At 42.2% G+C, this 25000-nt stretch overlaps 1 protein-coding gene across 1 annotated transcript in view; it reads right to left on the reverse strand.

Moving 5' to 3' along the window:
* The window catches only part of LOC126997060 (delta-like protein 1), a 77363-nt gene that overhangs the window by 8393 nt on the left and 43970 nt on the right, over nt 1–25000 (reverse strand). The window contains exons 3-5 of the mRNA XM_050858098.1: nt 12034–12305; nt 10488–10784; nt 8388–8454 (exon numbers count right to left, since the gene is read on the reverse strand). Coding sequence (XP_050714055.1) covers nt 8388–8454; nt 10488–10784; nt 12034–12102 — 433 coding nt within the window. The 5' untranslated portion in view covers nt 12103–12305. The remainder of the gene's footprint in view (nt 1–8387; nt 8455–10487; nt 10785–12033; nt 12306–25000) is intronic.

Below are 25000 nucleotides of genomic sequence, written 5' to 3' on the forward strand. Positions count from 1 at the left end.
CTCCTCCTCCTCTTCTTCCCACACATAATCAGAAAGAGGTAAGGTTTTTGCAGAGTGAGGGACAGAAACCAACGCTCCTCCTCCTCCTCTTCTTCTTCCTCCTCCTCCTCCTCCTCCCGCTTCCATCACTTCTAAACCTAACAGCCTCCCTCCCCAACATCTTGCCCCCTCTTCTTCTTCTTCTTCTTCTTCTTCCTCCTCCTCTTCACCTTCCTTCTACTTCCATCACTTCTAAACCTAACAGCCTCCCTCCCCACCATCTCCCCCCCTCCTCCTCCTCCTCCTACTACTACTACTACTTCTACTACATCTAAACCTAACTTAACCTCCCTCACCACCACCTCCTCCACTATTAACGAGAAGAGGAAGAAGGGAGAGTTATTGAAGTGGAGTTTGGCGTGAAGTGTTAATGAAGTGACGCGCTTGTTTGGGTGTTTGGCCACTTATATAAACACCCGTTGAAGTGTGTGTGTGTGTGTGTGTGTGTGTGTGTGTGTGTTAGGTAAAGTGGTGTATTCGTATGAATGGTTAAAGGGGAGGAGGAAGAGAGGAAGAGGAGAGGAAGAGGAGAGGAAGAGTAGGAGGAGCATGAAAGAGGAGTAGGAAGAGGATGAAGAAAGAGGAGTAGGAGGAGGAGGAAGAAAGAGGAATAGCAGGAGAAGGAGGAGAAGCAAGAAAGAGGAGTAGGAGGAGGAGGAAAGAGAAGTGGAGAGAAGGAGGAAAAAGAGGAGAAAATTGGAGGATTATTATTATTATCAACAGAAGTAAAAGTATAAAGAGGAGGAAGAAGAGGAGGAGGAAGAGGAGGAGGAAGAAGAGGAGGAGGAAGAGGTGAATACAAAAGAGGAACAGGAGAAAAGAAAGAAAACAACAACTAAAACGAGCTACATCACATCCTTAGAGAGAGAGAGAGAGAGAGAGAGAGAGAGAGAGAGAGAGAGAGAGAGACGTAGGGGACAGGTATTTCCCACTCTTTATTATTACACAGGTAAGAAAAACACACCTGAGGGCTCGTGTGTGTGTGTGTGTGTGTGTGTGTGTGTGTGTGTGTGTGTGTGTGTGAGAGAGAGAGAGAGAGAGAGAGAGAGAGAGAGGGAGCGAGAGAGCCGAGCCAGCAAGCCCCTGTGTGTGTGTGTGTGTGTGTGTGTAAGTGTCTGTGTAGGTGTAGACGTGTGTGTGTGTGTGTGTGTGTGTGTGTGTGTACGTGTGTGTGTGCGCATGACTAGGAGGAGCGGGTTGACTGCATGGACCGTGGGAAAGATTGTGGAGGAGGAGGAGGAGGAGGAGGAGGTGGAGGTGGAGGAGTTGCCGTCGCCACCACCTTCCTCTTCTCCTCCTCCTCTTCCTCCTCCCTCAAGTAAAACAAACAAAAAAGATATAGAAAAATAGAGCAAACAGGAGGAGGAGGAGGAAGAGGAGGAAGAGGAAGAGGAGGAGATAAAAAGAGGAAATAAAAATATCGCTAAATGGCAACTTTTCGCAACGGAGGAAGAGGAGGAAGGAGGGAGGAGGGAGAGGGGGGGGTTGGTAACTGCTCAAGAAGCCTACCTCTGTCTTCCCTCCTCCTCCTCCTCTCTTCCCCTCTTCTTCCCCTTTGCAATTACCACGTTCAAGCAGTATTTCTTGTGAACTCTCTCTCTCTCTCTCTCTCTCTCTCTCATAATACTATACTTTCTTTTCCCAAACCATTTTTTTCATTTTTATTTCTATTGCTAAAGAAGAATAAGGAAAAGTATGATAGGAAAGAAAGGAAGGAAAAGAAAATGATGGGAAATAAGAGTAAGAAAATATTGGAAAGGGAAGGAAAAGACAAGGAAGGGTAAGATTGGAGTATTTCAGAGTAGAAGGAAAGAAAGGAAGAAAGGAAGATAAGAGGAAAGGGAAGGAATTATAAGGTGGTCTGAAGGAAGGAAAAGAAGGAAGGCAATGGAAAGGAAGGAAGAGAAGAAAGGAAAAATGAAAGGAAGAAAGGATAACAGCGGAAGGACAGAAGAATGTAAGTGAAATGAAGAAAATAAAAGAAGGAAAGTAAAGAAAATAAGATTAATGCGAATAAGGAAAATCGAAAAATAATAACGAATGAGAAAAACAAACGAAACAAAAATAAGGAGAAAGAAAAATAACGAAGAAGACGAAAGAAAATAAATGAGAAAAAATATGAAGTATAGAAAAAATAAATGAATGAATGAAGCTTTCCGAAACCGTTAGAGAGAGAGAGAGAGAGAGAGAGAGAGAGAGAGAGAGAGAGAGAGAGAGAGAGAGAGAGAGAGAGAGAGAGAGAGAGAGAGAGAACCGCCACCATTACTAGCACTACTTAGATGATGAATGAGAGAGAGAGAGAGAGAGAGAGAGAGAGAGAGAGAGAGAGAGAGAGAGAGAGAGAGAGAGAGAGAGATTAAAGCTAGCTCTACCTCGTGTTCAGTTTAGTTAACGAGACCAACTGAGGAAGAAGCAAAGGACAAAAACTAGTTCCTTCTTCCTCTCTCTCTCTCTTTAAGGGATATAAATTTATTCATTCAGTCATATCGTGTTTTTTTAATGGTTTGTCTTAGAGAGAGAGAGAGAGAGAGAGAGAGAGAGAGAGAGAGAGAGAGAGAGAGGTGAAGAGGGTGTGGGAAGTGGCTGGTCAGAGTTTCCGGTGGGAGAAAATTAAGTAAAGGAAATAAAAGAAGGAAAAGAAGAAAAAGGAGGAAGGAAAAGAAAGAATAAAATGACCCGAGGAAGAAAAAATAAACTAAATTCTAAACATTAACGAAACTAACGAAAGAATGAGAAGAAAGGAAGAAAATAAAGGAAAATATATAATAAGGAGGAGGAAAGATAGAAGAGGAAGAGGAGGAAAGAGAAGTAAAGGAAAAGGAAGAAAACAGAGATAAGACAATAAGAAAGGAAAATAAGAATGAAAGAGCAAAAAGGAGTAGAGAGAAATAGATAAAAGAGGTAGACAGAAAGGACAGAACAAAAAAATAAATAAAATTAAATAAGAAAGAGGAAGGAGAGGAAGGAGAATAGAAGAAAGAGAAGGGAAGAGAAAAGGAAAGAAGAGGATAAGGAGAAAGAAGAAAGAGAAGGGAAGAGAAAGGGAAAGAGGATAAGGAGGAAGAAAGAAAAGCGAAGGGAAGAGAAAGGGAAAGAGGATAAGGAGGAAGAAAGAAAAGCGAAGAGAAAGGGAAAGAAGAGGATAAGGAGAAAGAAGAAAGAGAAGGGAAGAGAAAGGGGAGGAAAGGATAAGAAGATAAAATAAACGAAGAGAAAGAAAGGACGATAAAGTATTTTTGGAGAACGAGGAATACGCAATAACAATAATAACAACAATGAGAGGAAAGAACAGGATAAGAAATAAAGACAAAGGAGAGGAAGAGGCAGAAAAAGAGTAAGAAGGGAAAAGGAAGGACGATATAGAGGAAGACAAAGATAAATAAGAAAAGAAAGGATAAAGGAGAGGAAGACAAAAAGAATTAAAAAAAGAAAATGAAGGAAAAAGGAGAGAAAAAGAGGGAAAAGTAAGAAAAAGTAGAGGAAAAGATAGAAAAAGAGATAAGAAGAGAAAAGAAAGGATAAACGAGAGGGAGACAATGAAAGAGAAATAAGAAGAGAAAAGGGAAGGAAAAAGGAGAGAAAAAGAGAAGAGAAAAGTAAGGACAAAGTAGAGGAAAAGATAAAAAAAGATAAATAAGAAGAGAAAAGAAAGGATAAAGGAGTTGACAGAAAAAGAGAAGAGAAAAATAAGAAACATGCAACCGTACATCATCACCACCACCACCACCACCGCTGCCAGACACCACCAAAGAGTCTCCAGCCAACCCGTCAACCAGCATTTTGACCTCCGCAGGTAAAGGTGTGTTAAAAAGACTCACTCAGGTGGAGCGACAACCCTGGGAACCACCACGGAGGAGGAGGAGGAGGAGGAGGGAGGGGGAAGAGAGGGAAGAAAGGAAGGAAAAAGAGGCAGAAGGGACTGATAAATGACGAGAGAGAGAGAGAGAGAGAGAGAGAGAGAGAGAGAGAGAGAGAGAGAGAGAGAGAGAGAGAGAGAGAGAGAAAAGGGGGGAGGAGAGAAAAGGGGAGAGAAAAGGAGAGAAAAGGGGAGAGAAAAGGAGAGAGAGAGAGAGAGAGAGAGAGAGAGAGAGAGAGAGAGAGAGAGAGAGAGAGAGAGAGAGAAATAATAATAATAATAATAATAATAATAATAATAATAATAATAATAATGAGACAATTCAACGTAACAAGGAAGGGAAAGAAAAAGAAAGAAAATAACAGAAACAAAGACTAAAGGACAAATGGCGAGGATAGGAAAGAAAAAAAGAAAAAAAGAAAAAAGGAAGAGAAGAAGAAGCGTGGGAACGAAAGCGAAATGCGAGAAATGAAAATAAAAGAATAAAGAAAATGAGGAAGAGAAAAAAATGAGAGAGAGAGAGAGAGAGAGAGAGAGAGAGAGAGAGAGAGAGAGAGAGAGAGAGAGAGAGAGAGAGACTGTCACGATCAAAGAAAATAAAAATAAAGAAAAAAAAAGTCGAAATAACAAAAGGACAAGATCATCACATTTATATATTAACGAAACGAAGGAAGAGGAGGAGGAGGAGGAGGAAGACGAAGGGGAAAAGAAGAGGAAAAAGGAGGAGGGAAGATGAGAAGGAAGGATAAGAAATGAGAAGGGAAGGAGGAGGAGGAAGAAGAGGGAAGAAGAGGAGGAAGGAGGAAGGATAAATGGAAGAAGAGAAACAGGAGGAAGGATAAATAATGAAAGGGAAGAGGAAAGGAAGAGGAGGAGGAGGAAGAAGAGGAAGAGGAGGAACGAATATGAAGAGGATGTGAAAGGAGGGAAGAGATGAGAGGAAGAGGAGGAAAAAAAAAGGAGGATGGAGAGAGAGAGAGAGGAGAGGGAGGTGGAAGGGGGAAGGAGGAAATGGAGGAGGAGGAGGGAAGAGAGGAAGGAAGGAGGGAGGGAAGGAAGGAGGGAGGGAGGAAAGGGAGGGAAGGAGGGAGGGGAGGGAAACATGGCGTGTGGCGGGCGTTTTAATAGCTACCAACTTCCCTTTCCTAACTTTCCTCCCTTTTACCTCCCCTTTCCCTCCCTTTCCTACCCATGCCCTTCACCCTGCCATTACCTAAAGCCTTCCCCTACCCACTCCATAACCTAAAACACAGCTACTATCCCTTAAAACACAAGAAAACGCGAAACAAAACAAGGTACTTAATATTTACTCGTTGCATATTTTTTTCCTCATTTCCTTTCATTTTCCTCCATTTTCCTGTCTTTTCTTGCCTTTCCCCTTACCCACTGTCTACCTAAAGCCTTCCTCTACCCACTCCATACCCCAAAACACAGCTACTATCCCTTAAAACACAAGAAAAAGCGAAATAAAGCAAGGTACTTCAAATTCATACTAGTTGCATATCTTTTCCTCCTTTCCTTTCCTTTCCTCCATTTTCCCTGTCTTTTCTTACCTTTCCCCTTACCCACTGTCTACCTAAAGCCTCCCTTCACCCATTGGAAGCCTTAAAACACAGCTGTCAACCTTTAAAACACCCAAAACGAGCGAATAAATATGAGGTTACAAGCCACAATTCTTATCGTTCATTTCTCTTTTCTAATTGTCTTCATATTTTTCCATTTTTCTCCCATTTCCCTTCAATTTCTAAGCATGTCCTTTACCCAATTAACACTTCAAATATTCATCTACACATCCCAAGCCCTAAAACACCATCAGCATTCCTTAAAACACGAAAATAAAGCGAAATAAAACGAGGTACTTCCATCAATACTTCTTTCCATAGGTTCCTCTTCTCCAATGCATTCAATATTTTTCCTTTTTCTACCTCTTCCCTTCCTTTCCCATGCATACCCTTCACATAACTAACGCTTCAAACATTCATCTAAACATCCCAAGCTCTAAAACACCACCACCATCCATAAAAACACTGGAAAAGGGCGAAATAAAACAAGATAGTTACTCACATCCAAACGCTCAACTTTTCCTATTCCTTCCATATTTTTCCCTATTTCTACCCTATCCCTCCCTTTCCTAACCTTACCCATTACACACCTAACACTTAAAGCATCCCTCTACACATCCCAAACCCTAAAACATACCCACCATCCCTTAAAACACCATAAATAGGCGAAATAAAACGAGGTACTTTGAACACGCGCGCGGGGCTTGAGAGTGACAGGGTAGCAGCGGGGCAGAGGGAGGTACGGGTAGGATGGTGGCTTCTGGCAATAGGACTCCTCTGGGCGCCTATCCTACAATGCCCCAGGGGTCCTACGCGTCCCTGAAGGCCCCGGGGCGACCACTAATATCCTGTGACTTCCCTCCATGCTCCTCCTCCTCCTCCTTCCTCTCTTCCTCCTCCTCCTCTTTCCTTCCCTTCAGTTCCTCCTACTCACTGCCTTTCTCTAATCTTTTATTATATGGTTGTTACTCTTCTTCTTCTTCTTCTTCGTGTGTGTGTGTGTGTGTGTGTGTGTGTGTGTGAACGAATGAAAAAACGAAATAAAACGAGAAAAAAGACACATTACTTAAACACTATAATTTTAATGCTACTACTACAACTACTACTACTACTACTACTACTACTATTTCCCTCCTTCTCTCCCTCTTTACTACTTGTCCTGCCCACTTCTCTACACTTCTCCCCACCCCAACTTTCTCTCTCCCCCTCTTCCTCCCTCTCTCTCTCTCTCTCCATCTGTTCTACGCCTTTATGGTCCATTGTAGCCTAGCCATCTGTCCTGTGTGTGTGTGTGTGTGTGTGTTAAGGACTGACTGACTGACTGGGTGACTGGCTGATCGTGAGTGTGTGTGTGTGTGTGTGTGTGTGTGTGTTAAGGACTGACTGACTGATCGTGTGTGTGTGTGTGTGTGTGTGTGTGTGTGTGTGTTAAGGACTGACTGACTGATCGTGTGTGTGTGTGTGTGTGTGTGTGTGTGTGTGTGTGTTAAGGACTGACAGACTGACTGGGTGATTGACTGACTGACTGGGTGACTGGCTAATGTGTGTGTGTGTGTGTGTGTGTGTGTGTGTGTGTGGCAGAAATAGCAAGAAAATGAGAATGAGAAGAAAAAGAACGAAGGAAAACCAAGAAAAGGCCTGGAAAAGAATATAGCCTATCATGCGGTCACCATTAACTCTCACATCACTCTTATTGTTGTTGTTGTTTGTGGTTTGGATAGTTTGAAATGAGTATGTTTGTTTGTTTGTTTCCTCAAGACTAACGAAAATAAAGTAAACAAGAAGAAAAAAAACAAGAAAAACACGAATTATCTACCACTACTACTACTACTACTACTATTACTACTACTACTACTACTATTACTACATACGTAACACCATCAGAGAGAGAGAGAGAGAGAGAAAGAGAGAGAGAGGGAGAGAGGGAGCATTGATCAACATCGCAATCACTTAGCAGTCTGTTATTTTCTCGACAATTTGCTGCGAGATAATGAAACGTGTGTGTGTGTGTGTGTGACTGGCTGCATGACTGGATGAATGAGAAGTGAATGAATGAATGAATTAGACTGGATGACTGACTGACTGACTGAACGACTCTCTTTTCTTCATTCATTTCCTTCCCTTCCCTTCCTTTCTATTCCTTTCCTTTCCTTCCCTTCCCTTCCTTTCCTTTCCTTTCCTTCCCTGACTGATTGACTGACTGACTAGCTGACTTACTGACTGACTGACTTTCTAACCTCTTACTCCTGTTTATCATCCTCCTTTCACTTTATCTTCATATAATAACAATAATAATAATAATAATAATAACAGATAACAGGTTCCAATTCCACTATAGACCACAGATTGTCATTACGTCTATAATCTTTGCGGTGTTGAGATAGAGCGAGAGATAGCAAGGTAAAGATAGCTCTCTCTCTCTCTCTCTCTCTCTCTCTCTCTCTCTCTGTGTGTGTGTCTGACCGTGTGAAAGAAATTTTAAGAACTGTATACTAACTGGAGAGAGAGAGAGAGAGAGAGAGAGAGAGAGAGAGAGAGAGAGAGAGAGAGAGAGAGAGAGAGAGAGAGAGAGAGAGAGAGAGAAACCAGGCATGTCCCACCCTTAGATTTCCACCCCAGAACTTAAATTTGAGCTAACTTTAATTTTAGAGCTAACTTTAATGAGCCTCTATATGATAATGTGGTATCTTTCAGTTCTAGGTACCTATCTAACTTAAATTTTAGAGCTTAACTTAAATTTTAGAGCTAACTTTAATTTTAGAGCTAACTTTAAATTTAGAGCTAACTTTAATGAGCCTCTATATGATAATGTGGTATCTTTCAGTTTTAGGTACCTAACTTAAATTTTAGAGCTTAACTTAAATTTTAGAGCTAACTTTAATTTTAGAGCTAACTTTAATTTTAGAGCAAACTTTAATGGGCCAACTCACCTCCGTAGGCTGCCGTTTCGTTGGTGCCGTCGTCGTGGAAGGCTTCGATAATGAGCGAGAAGGTTCCCTGTGTAGAAATAGAGAAAAGGTTTGGGTCCATTGCCTCACGCTTCCGCACCACCAATAAAACTTAATCCACTATTCACAGACACACGAACACACACATTTAAGATTATTTATTTGTTAAGCATTCCACTGTATTTTTCCTTGTTTTCCCAGTTCATTCTTTTCATTCTTTTTTCCTCGTTCTTGTTCAGTTTTTAGTTTCGTTTCACTTTTTTTCAGATTTTCGTTATTTCCTTCATTGTTTTCCTTATTCCTTCCTTGATCAGTCTATTCCAAGTCTTTTCGTTCACCATCATCATCACCATCACACGTAAATAAATCACTATACGAAGAAGAGAGAAGGAGAATGGAGACGTAATAGAAGAAGGGAGAGGAAGGAAAGAAGAGGAGGGGAAAGAAGATGAGGAAAAGAAAGGGGAAAGAAGAGAGCGAGAGAGAGAATAGAGAAGTAAAAGAAGATGGGAGAGGAGGGAAGGAAGATGAGGGGAAAGAAGAGGGGAGACAAGAGAGGATAAGGAAAAGAAAGAGGAAAGAGAGGAGGATGGTCACTATCATCACCGAGAGGAGGGAAAGAAGAAGGGAGAAGAGGATAAAGAGGAAGAGGAAAAAAGGAGGAAAGAGAAGAGGATGTAGTCACTATCAGCAAAGAGAGGAGGGAAAGAAGAAGGGAGAAGAGGATAAAGAGGAAGAGGAAAAAAGAAGGAAAAGAAGAGGAGGAAAGAGAAGAGGATGTAGTCACTATCAGCAAAGAGAGGAGGGAAAGAAGAAGGGAGAAGAGGATAAAGAGGAAGAGGATAAAGAGGGAAAAGAAGAAGAGAGAAAGAGGATCCAATCACTATCATCACCATCAGCATCACCACACAAGAAGAAACTATACTTACAGGGGAAAAAAAAAGAGAAGGGAAAAAGAGAAGGAAAAAAAGAGAAGGAAAAAAAGAAACTTGCAAGTCGAGTTTTTGAAGCGATGCTGATTATTTTTTTCTTTTTTCTTTCTCGTGTATCTCATTTTCTCTTTTTTTCATTCCTTATCTATTTTTTTTCTTTATTTCTTTTTGTTTTTTTTCCTTGTAGCAGATGAAACTGGCACAGACATAAGATCCCGTCAGGTGGTTCACGAGTTTCAAAAAAGTTTCACCGCACACTAGAGGACCGTGTAGCTTCATTTTGGGGTATTCCTCGTTTCACTGAGAGTAGTTTTGTTTCACCGAGTTTCACCAAGTTTCGTCTTCGTTTCACCCTTATGTTATCAATTTTCGTTTAAGTTTCACCGAGTTTCATCATATTTCGCCTACCCTTCATCTTTGTTTCACCGAGTTTCACAAGTGTGTCTCCGTTTCACTGATATTTCTTCGATTTGCTTAGTTAGGGATCAGTTTCACGCAAGTTTCACGCTTCCTTTGGGTGTTTCACTGTTTCATTCGCTTGCTTCACACACTCGCAACACTTGAAACTTGTAGTGGAGATCGGGGGGCACACAAACACACGCACACACACACTAAATGATAATCCTGCTTCTTTTTTTGTGTTCCTCTTCTTCACGATCGTCAAATCACTTTCTCGTATATAATTCTTTCACCACACTACAGTTTTTCTCCGGCTTCGTGTTTTCCAAGGTTCAATTATCACTTTTTTTTCCTCCTTTTTTATTTTTCTCATTTCCTCACGTTCCCTTTCTGAGCACCTTGGGAGCGATGGAACTGTTCTTTTTTTTCAGTGTCATCTTCATTGTTTCACACGGCACAAGAACAACACGAATCTAGAACAATCACTAAAGCAATCAACGTCTTAAACCTAATCTCCAACTTCAATTTCCAACTTCAAACACTAACACACTCTTATTTTCTTTCTTTTCATCGTTCTTTTCCCATCCTTCCCTTGTCTGTTCCAGTCTTTCGTGTCCTTAACACCTTTTCTGTCCTTCGTTCGTTCGTCTAACATAACACACACAAGCTCCATTTTCCTTCCTTCGCTTCCCTAACACACACACACACATACACAAGCTAAACTCTCCACCTTCCTCCCTTCGTTTCTTACCTGCCAGGACGCCAGCATGAAGCGCACGGGATTAGCGAACGCGCCGAGGTCCGCCTTCGAAAAGTCCACATCGTTCTCGCCGAGGGTCGGGGTGATGGCCTCGCCGAAGGTGCAGGGCGGCGAGGGGTCGATCTCCTCCTGGTACACCTTGAGGCACACGCGGAACTTGGTGCTGCAGGAGCCAGAGCAGCGGCCCCGCGCGTCCCTGAAGCCTTGGCAGCAGTGGCCCTCGATGTCCCGGCCGTTGGCGTTGAGGAAGTGCTTGAGGCGGAGCTCGAAGACTGCGTTGGCCGAGCCCTGAGGAGGAGGGAGAGGGGACGGTCAAGAGATGGCACTTTAGGCTTAAACACTGGACTAAACGACACTTGTTACATGATGCACACCTTAAACGATCTAGTACCATACTCAGAGGCTTAAAAACCACCTTATACCATACTCAAAGGCTTCAAAACTACCTAAAACCATACTCAGAGCAATGAAAACTAACTCAAATTGGACCGACACTTGAAAACTTACTTAAACATTCCCTAGATCACGTTAGAGACTTGAAAACTAATCTAACTTTATCTGGATGATGCTAAACACTCTAAAAATACCTTAGAATATACTTAGGAGGCTTGAAAACTAACAAACTATACTTAAACGATGCTAAACTCTTGCAAACTACCCAGAACTACACCCAGTCTTGAAAAACAACCCTGAACTTCACCTAACACACGTCACAGGCTTCAACACTACTAAAAGCCACTTCTAAATCATGCTATTGGCCTTAAAACGAGCTTGTATTGCCCCAACACACTTGAAAACTAACCCAAACTTCCCGTCAATGATGCTAAACGCTTATAGACTACCACAAACTGCTCTTAAAACACTTGGCAGACTCATAACCAGCCCAAACTACTCTTGACCGCCTGTACACTCTTCTGAACCAGCCCAAACTACACCCAGGTCATTACAGCAACACTCCCAGGCCGTAAAGATATGAGTGTTTCACGGAGTTTTCAGTGTGACCTCTTCAACGAAACACACGCACGCACACACGAATGAAACTTCAGCATCGATATCGCACTTAGAGAAACACGAAACTAAACTAGACAAGACTAAATAAAACTGCGAATTAACACACACACACACACACACACACACACACACACACACACACGAAACAAGATGAACCACTTGACTGGAATCACGCGATCAGTCTCCACACAAGACCAGGTAACGAGCTAATTAACAACCTTACCTAACCTGACCTTGCCGGACACACACACACACACACACACGCACGAAACTAAGATGAAACTAAAACACCACACAGACACACGCACACACACACTGAAACTAAACACCTAAGTCACGTAACCAACAAACACACACACACACAGGTATAACAAGGTAATTATCCAATCTCACCTGTGATATGCATAACACACACACACACACGCACACACACACACACACGAAACTAAAACTAAACACCACAAGAATCACGTAACCAACAAACACACACGAACACAGGTAAAACGAGGTAATTATCCAATCTCACCTGTGATATGCATAACGTCAAGGTTAGTAGGGCCGTCGCGATGACCACGGGATGTGTTGGCCACCGCATGGCGACGGAGGCGGAGGCGGTGAGGGAGGCGCTGCTGGTGGTGATGTGGTGGTAGTGGTGGTGGTGGAGGAGGTGAACGTGTGAGGGCTCCGGGAGACAGGCGCGGCACACCCTCTCACGCCCGAGGTTCGTGTCAAACTGGCTAGGGAAACGTTGCCCACTGCCGCCAGCCACCGCTTCGCTCCCCGACCGCTGCAGTCACTCTAGAAAAATGGGTTTATCTCCTTTATTTGACGTTGTTTCGGGTTACTTTTTGTGGCTACGTGTGTGTGAAGAGTCCATCTAGAGTTTGCGTGCATTGAGGGTGTTTGGAAATCTGCGTGTGTGTGGGAATTCGCGTGTTTTTTGAGTGAGTGTTGCCGACGGTCACCACTCACCTCCCCGGCCCCCTCGTCACTCTAGAAAAATGGGTTTATCTCGCTTATTTCAGGGTGATTTGGGTGATTTCTGGCATGGATGTGAGTGTGTAGGTTTAATTTTGAGTTTGCGTGCATTGGGGGTGTTTGGAAATGTGTGAGCGTGGGAATCTGAGTGTTTTTTTGAGTGAGTTTGTGTCCCGGTCACTGAAGTCTGTCTAAAAAAAATGGGCTTATTTACCTTAATTCGGGGTGATATGGGTGTTTTGTTTGGTTGTATGTGTGTGAGAAGGATCCATCTAGAGTTTGCGTGCATTGGGGGTGTTTGGAAATGTGCGTGTGCGTGGGAATTTGCGTGTGTTTGAGGGGGTAATGTGTATGTGTGTGTCTGAGGGAGTGTTTGGCTGTCTGGCCGCGAGAGGGCAGACGGCGGCGGCGGGCTGTGGTGGTGGTGACGGTGGCGGTACACACACACACACACACACACAGGGAGACGTACACACACACGCACACACTGTAAGAATCTGTGTGTACCAATGATTACGTGCATGTCTGTCATTGTGTGTGTGTGTGTGTGAATCGTTGACATGCAATCGACTTCATTTTATTATTACACAATTGTCATTAAACACATACACACACACACACACACACACACACACACACACACACACACACATTTCCCACCAAGCAACCATTCGCTAAAAACAAAAACAAAAACAAGAACTACTACTACTACTACTACTACTACTACTACTACTACTATTACTACTACTACTACTACTACTTTCCTTCCTTCCTTCCGCTACTACTTTCACTTAGAATATAATGACGATAATTACCCATTTAGCAAAGCGGGAGTAGTAGTAGTAGTAGTAGTAGTAGTAGTAGTGATGGTAGTAGTGGTAGTAGTAGTAGTAGTAGTAAAAGTAGTAGTAGTAGTAGTAGTAGTAGTAGTAGTTGTTGTTGTTGTTTTTGTTGATGGTTTAACAGTAGTAATAGTAGTAGTAATGGTAACACACACACACACACACACACACACACACACACACACACACACACACACACACTTTAAACAACATTGAATGGGTCGAAACGAGAGAGAAAACCTAAAGAGTGAATGAGGAGGAGGAGGAGGAGGAGGAGGAGAGGGAAGAGGAGGAGGAGGAGGAGGGAAAGAAGCGAGCAATAGAACAGTCTCTCTCTCTCTCTCACACACACACACACACACACACACACACACACACACACACACACTTTGACCCAGGTAAGGAATAAAAACAAAAGAAAAATGACATAATTTCTCGTATAATTCATGTTTTTATTTTATTTTCTTGTGATATTTGGCAGTTTTGTTGCGCGAGGAGGAGGAGGAGGAGGAAGAGGAGGAGGAGGGGGAGGAGGAGAAGAACAGCTGCGAGTGGCCACCTGCGCTCCCCCCCTCCTCCTCCTACCCCCTCACCACCTCCTCCTCCTCCTCCTCCTGGCGCCGGCGTTTGGGAAGAGGAGGAGGAGGAGGAGGAGGTATCTAACACTTCAAAGCGGGATTAGGAGATGAGAAGAGGCTTGGGGAGGGGAAGAGGAGGAAGAGGAGGAGGAGGAGGAAGAGGGGAAGAAAGGGAGGGGAAAGAGGGGAAGAGTGGAGGAGGAGGATAAGGAAGATGAAATTGAGGTAGGGGAAGGAAATAAGGAAGAGGAGGAGGAAGAAATGAAGAGAGGAGGAGGATAAGAAAAAGTAAATGGATAGAGGAAAAAAAAATTAAGAGGAGGAAGAAAAGGAGGAAGAGGAGAAGAGGGAAATAACAGGGAAGAGGAAAGAGGGAAAGAGAGGAAGAGAGATAAAAGGGAGATAAATAAAATAAAATAGAGGAAGAGAGGAAAAAAATGGATGAGAGAGAGAGAGAGAGAGAGAGAGAGAGAGAGAGAGAGAGACGCGTGCCTCCAAGAAGTTTACCGCCATCTCTGTTTCCCTCCCTCCCTCTCTCTCTCCCTCCCTCCCTCCCTCTCTCTCTCCCTCCTCCTCGCTCACTTTTTCCCTCCCAAGCGCGTCCTTCCTTTCCCTCCATTTCTTCCTCGCTTTCTTTTTGCTCTCTCTCTCTCTCTCTCTCTCTCTCTCTCTTGTATATATTATTCTTTATTTTTTCTTGCGAATGTTGGATAATGGAGAAGGAAGAAGGAAAAGAAGAAGGGAAAGGAGAAGACGAAGAAGAAAAATAAGAAAAGGAAAAAAAACGATGAAGAAGGAAATAAGAAGGAAAAGGAAAAGGAGGAGGAGGTAAATGACGGAAAATAAGAGAAGAAAAAAGGAGAAGCAAAAGAAGAAAAAAGAGGAAGAAGAAAAAGAAGAGAAACCACAAAATAAGGAAGAAAAAATAACAAGGAAAGAGGAAGAAAAAAAGGAAGAAGAAAAATAAAAGACGAGAAAAACAGCGAAGAAAAGAAGGAAGGAAAGAATGAAGAAAAGGAGGAGGAGGAGGAGGAGGAAGAAAAGGAGGAGGAGGAAGAACAATGCGAAAAAACCCGACATACAATAGAGAACATATGGAAGAAGAGACGAAGAAGAAGGAGGAGGAGGAGGAGGAGGAGGAGGAGACCAGGTGCCTGCTTCTGGGTGAACATCTGCCCCACCTCTCACCTCCTCCTCCTCCTCCTCCTCCTCTTACCTTGACCACCTGGCTGGGCATTATGGGAAAGACAAGAAAGAAAAAAGAAAATTATAATAATGGAAGGAATGAGAAAAAGAAGAAAAAGAAGAGGAAGAAAAGGAGGGAGAAAAAGAAGAGGAAGGAGGAAAAGAAAAAAAGTAAAGAGGAGGAAAAAGAAGTAGAAGAAAATGAAGAAAAAGAAGGAAATAAAAACGAATACAATAAAAATTAACTAATAACTTTTTCTTTTCTGTAAACTTTTCACTTTTGTTTTCTTTCTTTTCTTCCTGTTTATATATATTTTTTTTACTCTTTTATTAATGATTCTTTTTCCTCTCCCCTTTGTCTCTATCTCTCTTATCTCTCCCCCCCCTCTCTCTCTCTCTCTCATTGCTTTGTGTACGTTATCAGACAGCGGCGCGTGCTGTGTGTGTGTGTGTGTGTGTGTGTGTGTGTGTGTGTGTGTGTGTGTATCATCGTCATAATAATTTTTAGCTAAATCTGAACACTGGTAAGAGAGAGAGAGAGAGAGAGAGAGAGAGAGAGAGAGAGAGAGAGAGAGAGAGAGAGAGAGAGACTTTGACGGTTTGTGCCAGATAGACAGCTGGCGATGTAAGAGAGAGAGAGAGAGAGAGAGAGAGAGAGAGAGAGAGAGAGAGAGAGAGAGAGAGAGAGAGAGAGAGAGAGAGAAGGGGGGAGGTGAGGGGAGAGCTGTACAGAGGTGATAAGACACAGAGAGGGGAGAGGAGGAGGAGGAGGAGGAGGAGAAGGAAGAGGAGGAGGAGGAGGAGGAGGAGGAGGAGGAGGAGGAGGAGGAGAAGGAGGAGGAGGAGCAGGAGGAGGGGGAAAGAAAGTAAGGGGAGAGAAAGAAAGGGAGGGTATCTGCCTCTCTCTCTCTCAGTAGACAGGCAGTGGGACAGTTGGGTATCGAAAAGACGGAAGGAGAGCGAGAGAGAAGGTAACCAGCTGACTCTCTCTCTCTCTCTCTCTCTTATCTATCGCTTAGTTTAGAGAGCGAGAGAGAGAGAGAGAGAGAGAGAGAGAGAGAGAGAGAGAGAGAGAGAGAGAGAGAGAGAGAGAGAGAGCCCTTCTTCCTTCTTCCTCCTCTCCCTCCTCCTCCTTTCCTTCATCTCTCCTCCTCATCTTCCTATTTAGAATCATTGTCACGTGCTCTTCTCTTTTCCTCCCTCCCCTCCTCTGTCTTCCTCCTCCTCCTCTCTCATTTATCGAGGAGGAGGAGGAGGAGGAAGAACAAGGAGGAGGAGGAGTGCTACTGTTTCCTCCGCCTAAGGGAAGCAGATGGGCACGAGAGGAGGAGGAGGAGGAGGAGGAGGAGGAGGAGGAGGCGGAGGAGGAGGTTGCAGTGTGAGCATTTGCAACATTTGGTGGGTACGGTCTCCTCCTCCTCCTCCTCCTCCTCTTCCTCCTCCTCCTCCTCCTCCTCCTTACCTGCCCACACCTGCCCTCATTAACACATCTGTCTACACACCTTCCTGTCCACACACACACACACACACACACACACACACACACACACACACATCTGTCCCTTTTGCACATCTTACAACTGTCTCTTCCCCCTCCTCCTCCTCCTCCTCCTCCTCCTCTTCCTTCTGTCGTCTTCATCTCCCCTCCTCCTCCTCCTCCTCCTTTTCCTTCTGTCACCTTCATCTCAATCTTTTCCTCTCCCCTCTTCCTTCTGTTACCTTCCTCTCCTCCTCCTCCTCCTCCTCCTCCTTTTCCTTCTGTCACCTTCATCTCAATCTTTTCCTCTCCCCTCTTCCTTCTGTTACCTTCCTCTCCTCCTCCTCCTCCTCCTCCTCCTCCTTCTTTTCCTTCTGTCACCTTCATCTCCATCTTTTCCTCTCCCCTCTTCCTTCTGTTGCCTTCATCCCCTACCTCTTCCTCTCCTCCTCCTCCTCCTCCTCCTCTTCTCTCCCCTCTTCTTCCTCCCTTTTTTTATTTATTTTTTTGGTTAGACATTTCTTCCTTCCTTTTTTCTCTTTTTCTTCTTTTCCTCTTTTCTTTCCTCTCCTTTTCTCTTCCACTGTCTTTCTTTACGTTTATAATTCTCTTTTTTTTTCTCTTTTCTCTCCCTTCTATTCGTCCTCTCTCTCTCTCTCCTCTCCTTTTTTCTTTTCTTTTTCTCTTTCTTTTTCTTCTATGTTCTCTCTCTCTCTCATTATTCTCCCTTCTCTTTTTCCTCTTCTTCCTTTCTTCCTCCTCTCCTTCCTTCTCTCCTCTCCTTATTTACTACTTATTATTTCTCTCTTTTCCTTTCTCTTCCTCCTCCTTTCTTCTCTCCCTTCCTCTCCGTCTCACAGGCAGAGGGAGAGGCGTGAAGGGAGATGAAAGGGGGAAGAGGGAAGGGAGGGGAAGAAGAGGGAAGGGAGGAAAGGGGGGGAGGGGAAAGGTCAGGCTGTGAACGTAATTGGAGCAAGGTGTGTGTGTGTGTGTGTGTGTGTGTGTGTGTGTGTGTGTGTGTGTGTGTGTGTGTGTGTGTGAAAACAATATTACTGAAGGAAATGAACTTGATAAGGAAAATAATTAATAGAAGAAAATGAATCAGATAACGAAATAAAAATAAATGAAAAAATATCCAGAAAGAAAAAGAAGAAAAGAAGAAGTGAAAGAAATGAAGAAATAAGAAAAATAGGAAAAGAAAACAACAACTAGAAAAGAATAAAAAGGAAAACAACAACAACAAACAATAAGAAGAAAATAAAGAATAAAAGAAAAGAACTAAAAATATAAAAAAAGAGAAAAGAAAGAAAGAAAAAAAGAACGAAGATGAGAAAGTACAAGAGGCAGAAAAGACGAAAAAGAAATAAGAAAAAAAACAAAGAAAAGGAAATAAAGAAAATAATAATACAGCAAAAAAAGTAAAAAAAAAAAACAAAGAATTCAATAACACACACACACACACACACACACACACACACACACACACACACACACACACACACACACACACACACGGCAGCAATTAGAGTCTTAATCACATAGGTTAAAGGTGAAAGAAAATCAATGCAATGTGTCTCTCTCTCTCTCTCTCTCTCTCTCTCTCTCTCTCTTGATGTGTGTGTGTGTGTGTGTGTGTGTGTTTTATTTATTTTACATTTTACATACAGCAATTAAATACAAGTTCTCTCTCTCGACCATTTAGGGAGAAGAACAAGAACAAGAACAAGAAGAAAAGAAAGGAGAAGAAAAAAAAGAAGAGGAGGAGGAGGAGGAGGAGGAGATGAAAAAAGGGAGGAGGAGGAGGGAGATGTTGCTCCTTTCCTCTCATCTCTCCACTGACCACCTTTCCTCCTCCTCCTCCTCTTCCTCCTCCTCCTCCTCCTCCATCTGTCCTCATCTTATTATTAGAACAATTAAGAGTTTAAGAGAGGTCAACCATCTGTCCTCCTCCTCCTCCTCCTCCTCCTCCTTCGTATCTTTCTCACGCTTCTCATCTCTCTTTCTCTCTCTCTCTCTCTCTCACCTCTTCAAGACACCTGCATTGTTTTTTTTTTCTCTTAATCACTTCTTTGTTATCATCGTTTTCTCTACTTATATAGCCTTTCGCTCCTTCTTCTTCTTCTTCTTATTGTTCTTCTTCTTCTTCTTCTTTCTCCTCCTCTATTTATAACTGTATTTTCTTTCCTCATCCTAAATTTCCTCTTCTTCTTTTTCTTTCTTCTTCTTCTTCTTTTTCTTCTTCTTCTTCTTTCTCCTCCTCTATTTCTAACTGTATTTTCTTTTCTATTTTCTTCTTCTTCTTCTTCTTCTTCTTCTTCCTCTTTCTCCTCCTCTATTTCTAACTGTATTTTCTTTTCTCTTCCTAAATTTCTTCTTCTTCTTCTTCTTCTTCTTCTTCTTCTTCTTTTTCTTCTTCTTCCTCTTTCTCCTCGTCTATTTCTAACTGTATTTTCTTTTCTCTTCCTAAATTTCCTCTTCTTCTTCTTCTTCTTCTTCTTCTTTTTCTTCTTCCTCTTTCTCCTCGTCTATTTCTAACTGTATTTTCTTTTCTCTTCCTAAATTTCCTCTTCTTCTTTTTCTTCTTCTTCTTCTTCTTCTTTTTCTTCTTCCTCTTTCTCCTCCTCTATTTCTAACTGTATTTTCTTTTCTCTTCCTAAATTTCCTCTTCTTCTTTTTCTTCTTCTTCTTCTTCTTCTTCTTCTTTTTCTTCTTCCTCTTTCTCCTCCTCTATTTCTAACTGTATTTTCTTTTCTCTTCCTAAATTTCTTTTTCTTCTTCTTCTTTTTCTTCTTCTTCCTCTTTCTCCTCCTCTATTTCTAACTGTATTTTCTTTTCTCTTCCTAAATTTCTTCTTCTTCTTCTGCTTCTTCTTCTTCTTTCTCCTCCTCTATTTCTAACTGTATTTTCTTTTCTCTTCCTAAATTTCTTTTTCTTCTTCTTCTTTTTCTTCTTCTTTCTCTTTCTCCTCCTCTATTTCTAACTGTATTTTCTCTTCTCTTCCTAAATTTCTTCTTCTTCTTCTTCTTTTTCTTCTTTTTCTTCTTCCTCTTTCTCCTCCTCTATTTCTAACTGTATTTTCTTTTCTCTTCCTAAATTTCCTTTTCTTCTTCTTCTTCTTCTTCTTCCTCTTTCTCCTCCTCTATTTCTAACTGTATTTTCTCTCCTCTTCCTAAATTTCTTCTCTTCTTCTTTTTCTTCTTCTTCTTCTTCCTCTTTTTCCATTTTCTCTCCTCTTCCTAAATTTCTTCTTCTTCTTCTTCTTCTTCTTTTTCCATTTTCTCTCCTCTTCCTAAATTTCTTCTTCTTCTTCTTCTTCTTCTTCTTCTTCTTCTTCTTCCTCTTTTTCCATTTTCTCTCCTCTTCCTAAATTTCTTCTTCTTCTTCTTCTTCTTCTTTTTCCATTTTCTCTCCTCTTCCTAAATTTCTTCCTCCATCTCTTTATCTTTTTGTTTTCTTCTATTACTTATCATCCGTATATTCCTCCTCCTCCTCTTCTTCTTCTTCTTCTTCTTCTTCTTCTTTCTCACGCACTCTATCACACGTTCTTCCTTTAGCTCCTTTCCAGTCACCTCCTCCTCCTCCTCCTCCTCCTCCTCCTCCTCCTCCTCTTCTTTTTATTCCTCCTTCTGGCATTTATATGTAACCGGTAGAGAGAGAGAGAGAGAGAGAGAGAGAGAGAGAGAGAGAGAGAGAGAGAGAATAACACATTACGACCATAAACATCATCTTTATAACATCCTCCTCCTCCTCCTCCTCCTCCTCCTCCTCCTCCTCCTCCGCAGTGTGATAAGGAAGGCGGGGAAGAGGTCAGGTCAGGTCACGTGACTTTTGACCTCCGACCGTGACTCAACATGATAGAATTAGTAATAGTAGTAGTAGTAGTAGTAGTAGTAGTAGTGGTAGTAGTAGTAGTAGTAGTAGTAGTAGTAGTAGTAGTAGTAGTAGTAGTAGTAGTAGTAGTAATGATAATAGTAAACACACACACACACACACACACACACACCTTGCATAACAAATAATCACAAAACCAAATTAAGCCGCAAACAAGTCTCTCTCTCTCTCTCTCTCTCTCTCTCTCTCTCTCTCTCTCTCTCTCTCTCTCACCTGAGCAATGTCATTAGACGCTCTCAGGAATATTTCCCGAGAGAGAATGAGAAAGCAATCTTGAACCGACCCGGCGAGGAGGAGGAGGAGGAGGAGGAGGAGGAGGAGGAGGAGGAGGAGGAGGAGGGAGATGTATTTAAGAAGGAATGTTGTGTGTGTATTATGCTTTTGTAATAATAATAAGTAATAATAATAATAATAATAATAATAATAATAATAATAATAATAATAATAATAATAATAATAATAATAAGGGAGGAGGAAAATAAGTGAGGTATAGGAGGGAGGAAAAAAGGGAAAGAAGGAAAGAAAAAGAAAAGAAGAAGAAAAAGAAGAAAGGCAGAAAAATATAGAGATAAAAAGGAAGAGAGGAGGAATGGACGAGGAAAAAAAGAGAAATAAAACAGAGAGGAAGAGAAGGAGGGAAAAGGAGTAAAGGGAAAAGGAAATAAAGAAGGACAGGAGGGGAGGAAAATGAAGGAAAAAGGAAAGATGCAGTGGTCGAGGCGCCCTGTAGGAATCAATTTTGGGTCCCCTGCTGTTCACCGTATACATCAATGATCCTGACCATGGTACAGCCAGCGACATCAGCAACGGTTAAGGTGGACGAATTCAGAACAGGAGGAGGAGGATTACATAGGAATACATAGGAAGAACAGACACCAGAAGACCTGTCTGTAGGAGGAGGAGGAGGAGGAGGAGGAGGAGGAAGATGGAGGTGTCTGGGAAGAAGGTAATGATATACCGTTTGATAGAATGCGTGAGAAAGAAGAAGAAGAAGAAGAAGAAGAAGAAGAAGAAGAAGAAGAAGATGAGAAAAAAAAACAGAGAAGATAGAAAGTAAGAAATTATGGAAGACGAATATCCAGTTAGAAGAAGAAGAGAAAAAGGAGGAAAAAAAATAAAATGAGGGAGAGAAGAAAAAAAAGAAGGAAAACTATGATAAAGAAGAAGATATGGAGGGAGAGAAGATAAACAGTTAGAGATTGAAGTAGGCAAGAACTGGCTCATGGACTTTGTGGGGGATGAGAAGAACAAACTGGGCAGGCGTGAAGTTGAGGAAGAAGAAGAAGAAGAAGAAGAAGAAGAAGAAGAAGAAGAAGAAGAAGAAGAAGGAGAAGAAACATAGGAAATAACAAAAAGAAGGGAAAAGAGTTGAGTTAAAGTTGAGGAAGAAGAAGAAGAAGAAGAAGAAGAAGAAGAAGAAGAAGAAAAAGAAAAAGAAGAAGAAAAAGAAGAAGAAGAAGAAGAAAGAAAGATAGGAAATAACAAAAAGAAGAGAAAAGAGTTGAGTTGAAGTTGAGGAAGAAGAAGAAGAAAGAAAGAAAGGAAGAAAGAAAGTAGGAAATAATTTAAAAAAAACAGAAAAGATAAAAAGAAGAAATTATGGAAGAAGAAAATCTAGTTAGAAGAAAAGGAGGAAAAGAAGAAAAGAACATGAACTTTAATTTTTACATCGAGGGAGGCAACTCAGGTAAAATTTAAATGTTAACATGATCATAAAATTAAATGTTTCAAATGTTTCAAGGGCAAAAAACAAACAAACAAACAAACAAAAGGGTCCATCTACAGGAGCTGCCTTGTGTAGGATGTCTGTCTGTCTGTCTGTCTATCTGTCTGTCTGCTTGTCTGTCTGTCTGTCTATCTGTCCGTCTGTCTGTCTGTCTGTCTATCTGTCTATCTGTCTGTCTGTCTGTCTGTCTGCCTGTGTGCGTGTGTGTGTGTGTGTCTGTCTGTCTGTCTGTCTGTCTGTCTGTCTGTGTCCTTGGGTGTTCAAATCTTCCCCAATACAATTTTTTCCCACCCGATCAATTTCTTCCCCTTATTTTCCCCAATTTCATCATTTTTTTCCTCTTTTTCCTCTTCGTTTTTTTTCCTTTTTCAATCTTTTCTTTATATTTTTCCATTTCTGATTTTTTTCTTTTCTTTCCCTTCTTCATCCGTTTTCCTCTTTTTTTTCCTCTTCGTCGTCTTTTTATTTTCCTTCTTTTCCTTTTCCTTCCATTCTTCTCTCCCTTTCCTTCTTTTATTCTGTTCCTCTCCCTTTTTTCCTCTCTTTTTCTTTTCTCCCTTCTTCATCCGTTTTCCCCTTTTCCTCTTCATCATCTTTTCCTTTCGTTTCTCCCTTTAAGCAGTTTTCCCCCTTTTTTTCCCCCTTAATATCTTCCCACCCCTTTTTTCCCCTTCATCCAGTTTTTTCCCCATTAAGTTTTTTTCCCACGTTCGTCCACAGGTGTGAGGCGCGGGTCGGGGCAGGTAAGGGGGTCACGTGGTTACCTGGGCGGGCACCTCACCTGGTCTTAATTGGCTCCAGGTAATTAGCGGAGAAGGGAGGGAAGGAGTGGAGGAAGGAAAGGTGGCGAGTGTGAGGGAGGAGGGAGGAAAGATGGCGAATGAGAGGAGAGGAAAAAAAGGAAGGACGGCAGGTGAGGGAAAGGTGGGAAGTGGAGGGAAGAGAGGGAGGGAAAAAGAGGGAAGGAAAGATGGTTAGTGAGACGGAGGGGTGGAGGAAAACAGGTGGAGGAAAGGTTGCAAGTGTGAGGGAGGGAGGGAAAAAAGAAGGACGGACAAGTAGAAGGCAAGGGAAGAGGAGAGGAAGGAGGGAAGGATGGTGAAGGAAAGGGGAAGAAAGGAGAAGAAAGGAGGGAAATAAGAATAAAGAAAACGAGGAGGAAAAGAAGAAAGGAATGGAAGAAGGAAAATGGGAGAGGGAGGAAAAGAGAAGGAAAAACAAACAAAATGAAAAAGGAAGAATGGAAGGGAAATAGAAGAGGAAGGGAAAAGAGGGAGGAAAGGAGGAAGAGAGGTGGAGGAAAGATGGTGAATGTGGAGGAAGGAGGGAAAAAAGGAGGGAAAGGTAGGATGCAAGAGAGAGAGAGAGAGAGAGAGAGAGAGAGAGAGAGAGAGAGAGAGAGAGAGAGAGAGAGAGAGAGAGAGAGAGAGAGAGAGAGAGAGAGAGAGAGAGAGAGAGAGAGATTTTATCTATTTTTATTTATTTTTATCATTAGTATTATTATTATTTTTTAGAGCAAGGGAGACAGCTGAAGGGCACTGAAACAATGACCCAACAAAACACCCGCCAGACAATGCTCCAAGACGACGAGACAGGGGAAGAGGGCAAACAAGAGGTCAATTTCGAGAGGTGTCTTGACTCTCTTGAAGGAGGTCAGGTTATAGGCAGGAGGATATACAGACAAAGAAGGCTGTTTTAGAGTTTACCAGCAGAAGGGATGAAAGAGTGAAGAGGATGATGAACTCTTGCATAAGGGATTTGGACAGTATATGGGTAAGCAGTAGAAAATCGCGTGCGGTCATAGGCAGGAAGATATACAGACAAAGAAGGCTGTTTTAGAGTTTACCAGCAGAAGGGATGAAAGAGTGATGATGATGTTGAACTCTTGCATAAGGGATTTGGACAGTATAAGGGTGGGGGGTTAGCAAGTTCAGAAGACCAGTCAGCATGAAAATATCGATAGAAGTTAAAAACATTACCACTACTACTACTACTACTACTACTACTACTATTACAACAACTACTACTACAACACCTCCTCCTCCTCCTCCTACTACTACTACTACTACTACTACTACTTCTGCTGCTACTACTACTATATAAACCTACTTATTCGATAGATAATGATAGGTTAAGCAGGCAATCTGTCATCCTCGATAGGTAGTCATAATTGCCATCATCAGATAGATAGATTGATGTGTGTGTCTGTGTGTGTGTGTGTGTGTGTGTGTGTGTGTGTGTGTGTGTGTGTGTGTGTGTGTGATTTATGAGACAGAGACACAGGTGGACAGACATATTTTCACAGGTAAGAAGGGAGGGAGGGAGGGAGGGCGGGAGGGAGAGAGAGGGAGGGAGAGGGGAGAGAAAGGTTGAGGGTAAGTAATGAAGGAAAGGGTTTGAAAGGGAGGTAAGGAAAGGGAGGAAAAATAGCTAAGGAAAAGGGAGGAAAAGAAGGGAGATAAAAGGGAGAACAGTAAAAGAAAGGAAATGGAAAAAGAGGAAAAAAATGAAGAAAAAAAGGAGAAACGAGGAAAAGAGAAAAATCAGAAAGAAAAGAAGGAAAATAAAGAAAGAAGGGAAAGAAATGGAGGAAAGTAGAGTAAATGAGAGAGAGAGAGAGAGAGAGAGAGAGAGAGAGAGAGAGAGAGAGAGAGAGAGAGAGAGAGAGCAAATAAGAGAGAGAGGGAGATGGAAAGGTGCGAGAAAATTATGACCAGATGGAACGTTTGAAATGAGAGGAAGGAGGGAGGGAGGGAGGGAGGGAGAGAAGGAGGGAGGGAAGGAGGAAGGGAGGGAGGGAGAGGGAGAGCAGAAGG

This window comes from Eriocheir sinensis, chromosome 11 (assembly GCF_024679095.1).
Source record: "Eriocheir sinensis breed Jianghai 21 chromosome 11, ASM2467909v1, whole genome shotgun sequence".
Lineage (NCBI taxonomy): Eukaryota > Metazoa > Arthropoda > Malacostraca > Decapoda > Varunidae > Eriocheir > Eriocheir sinensis.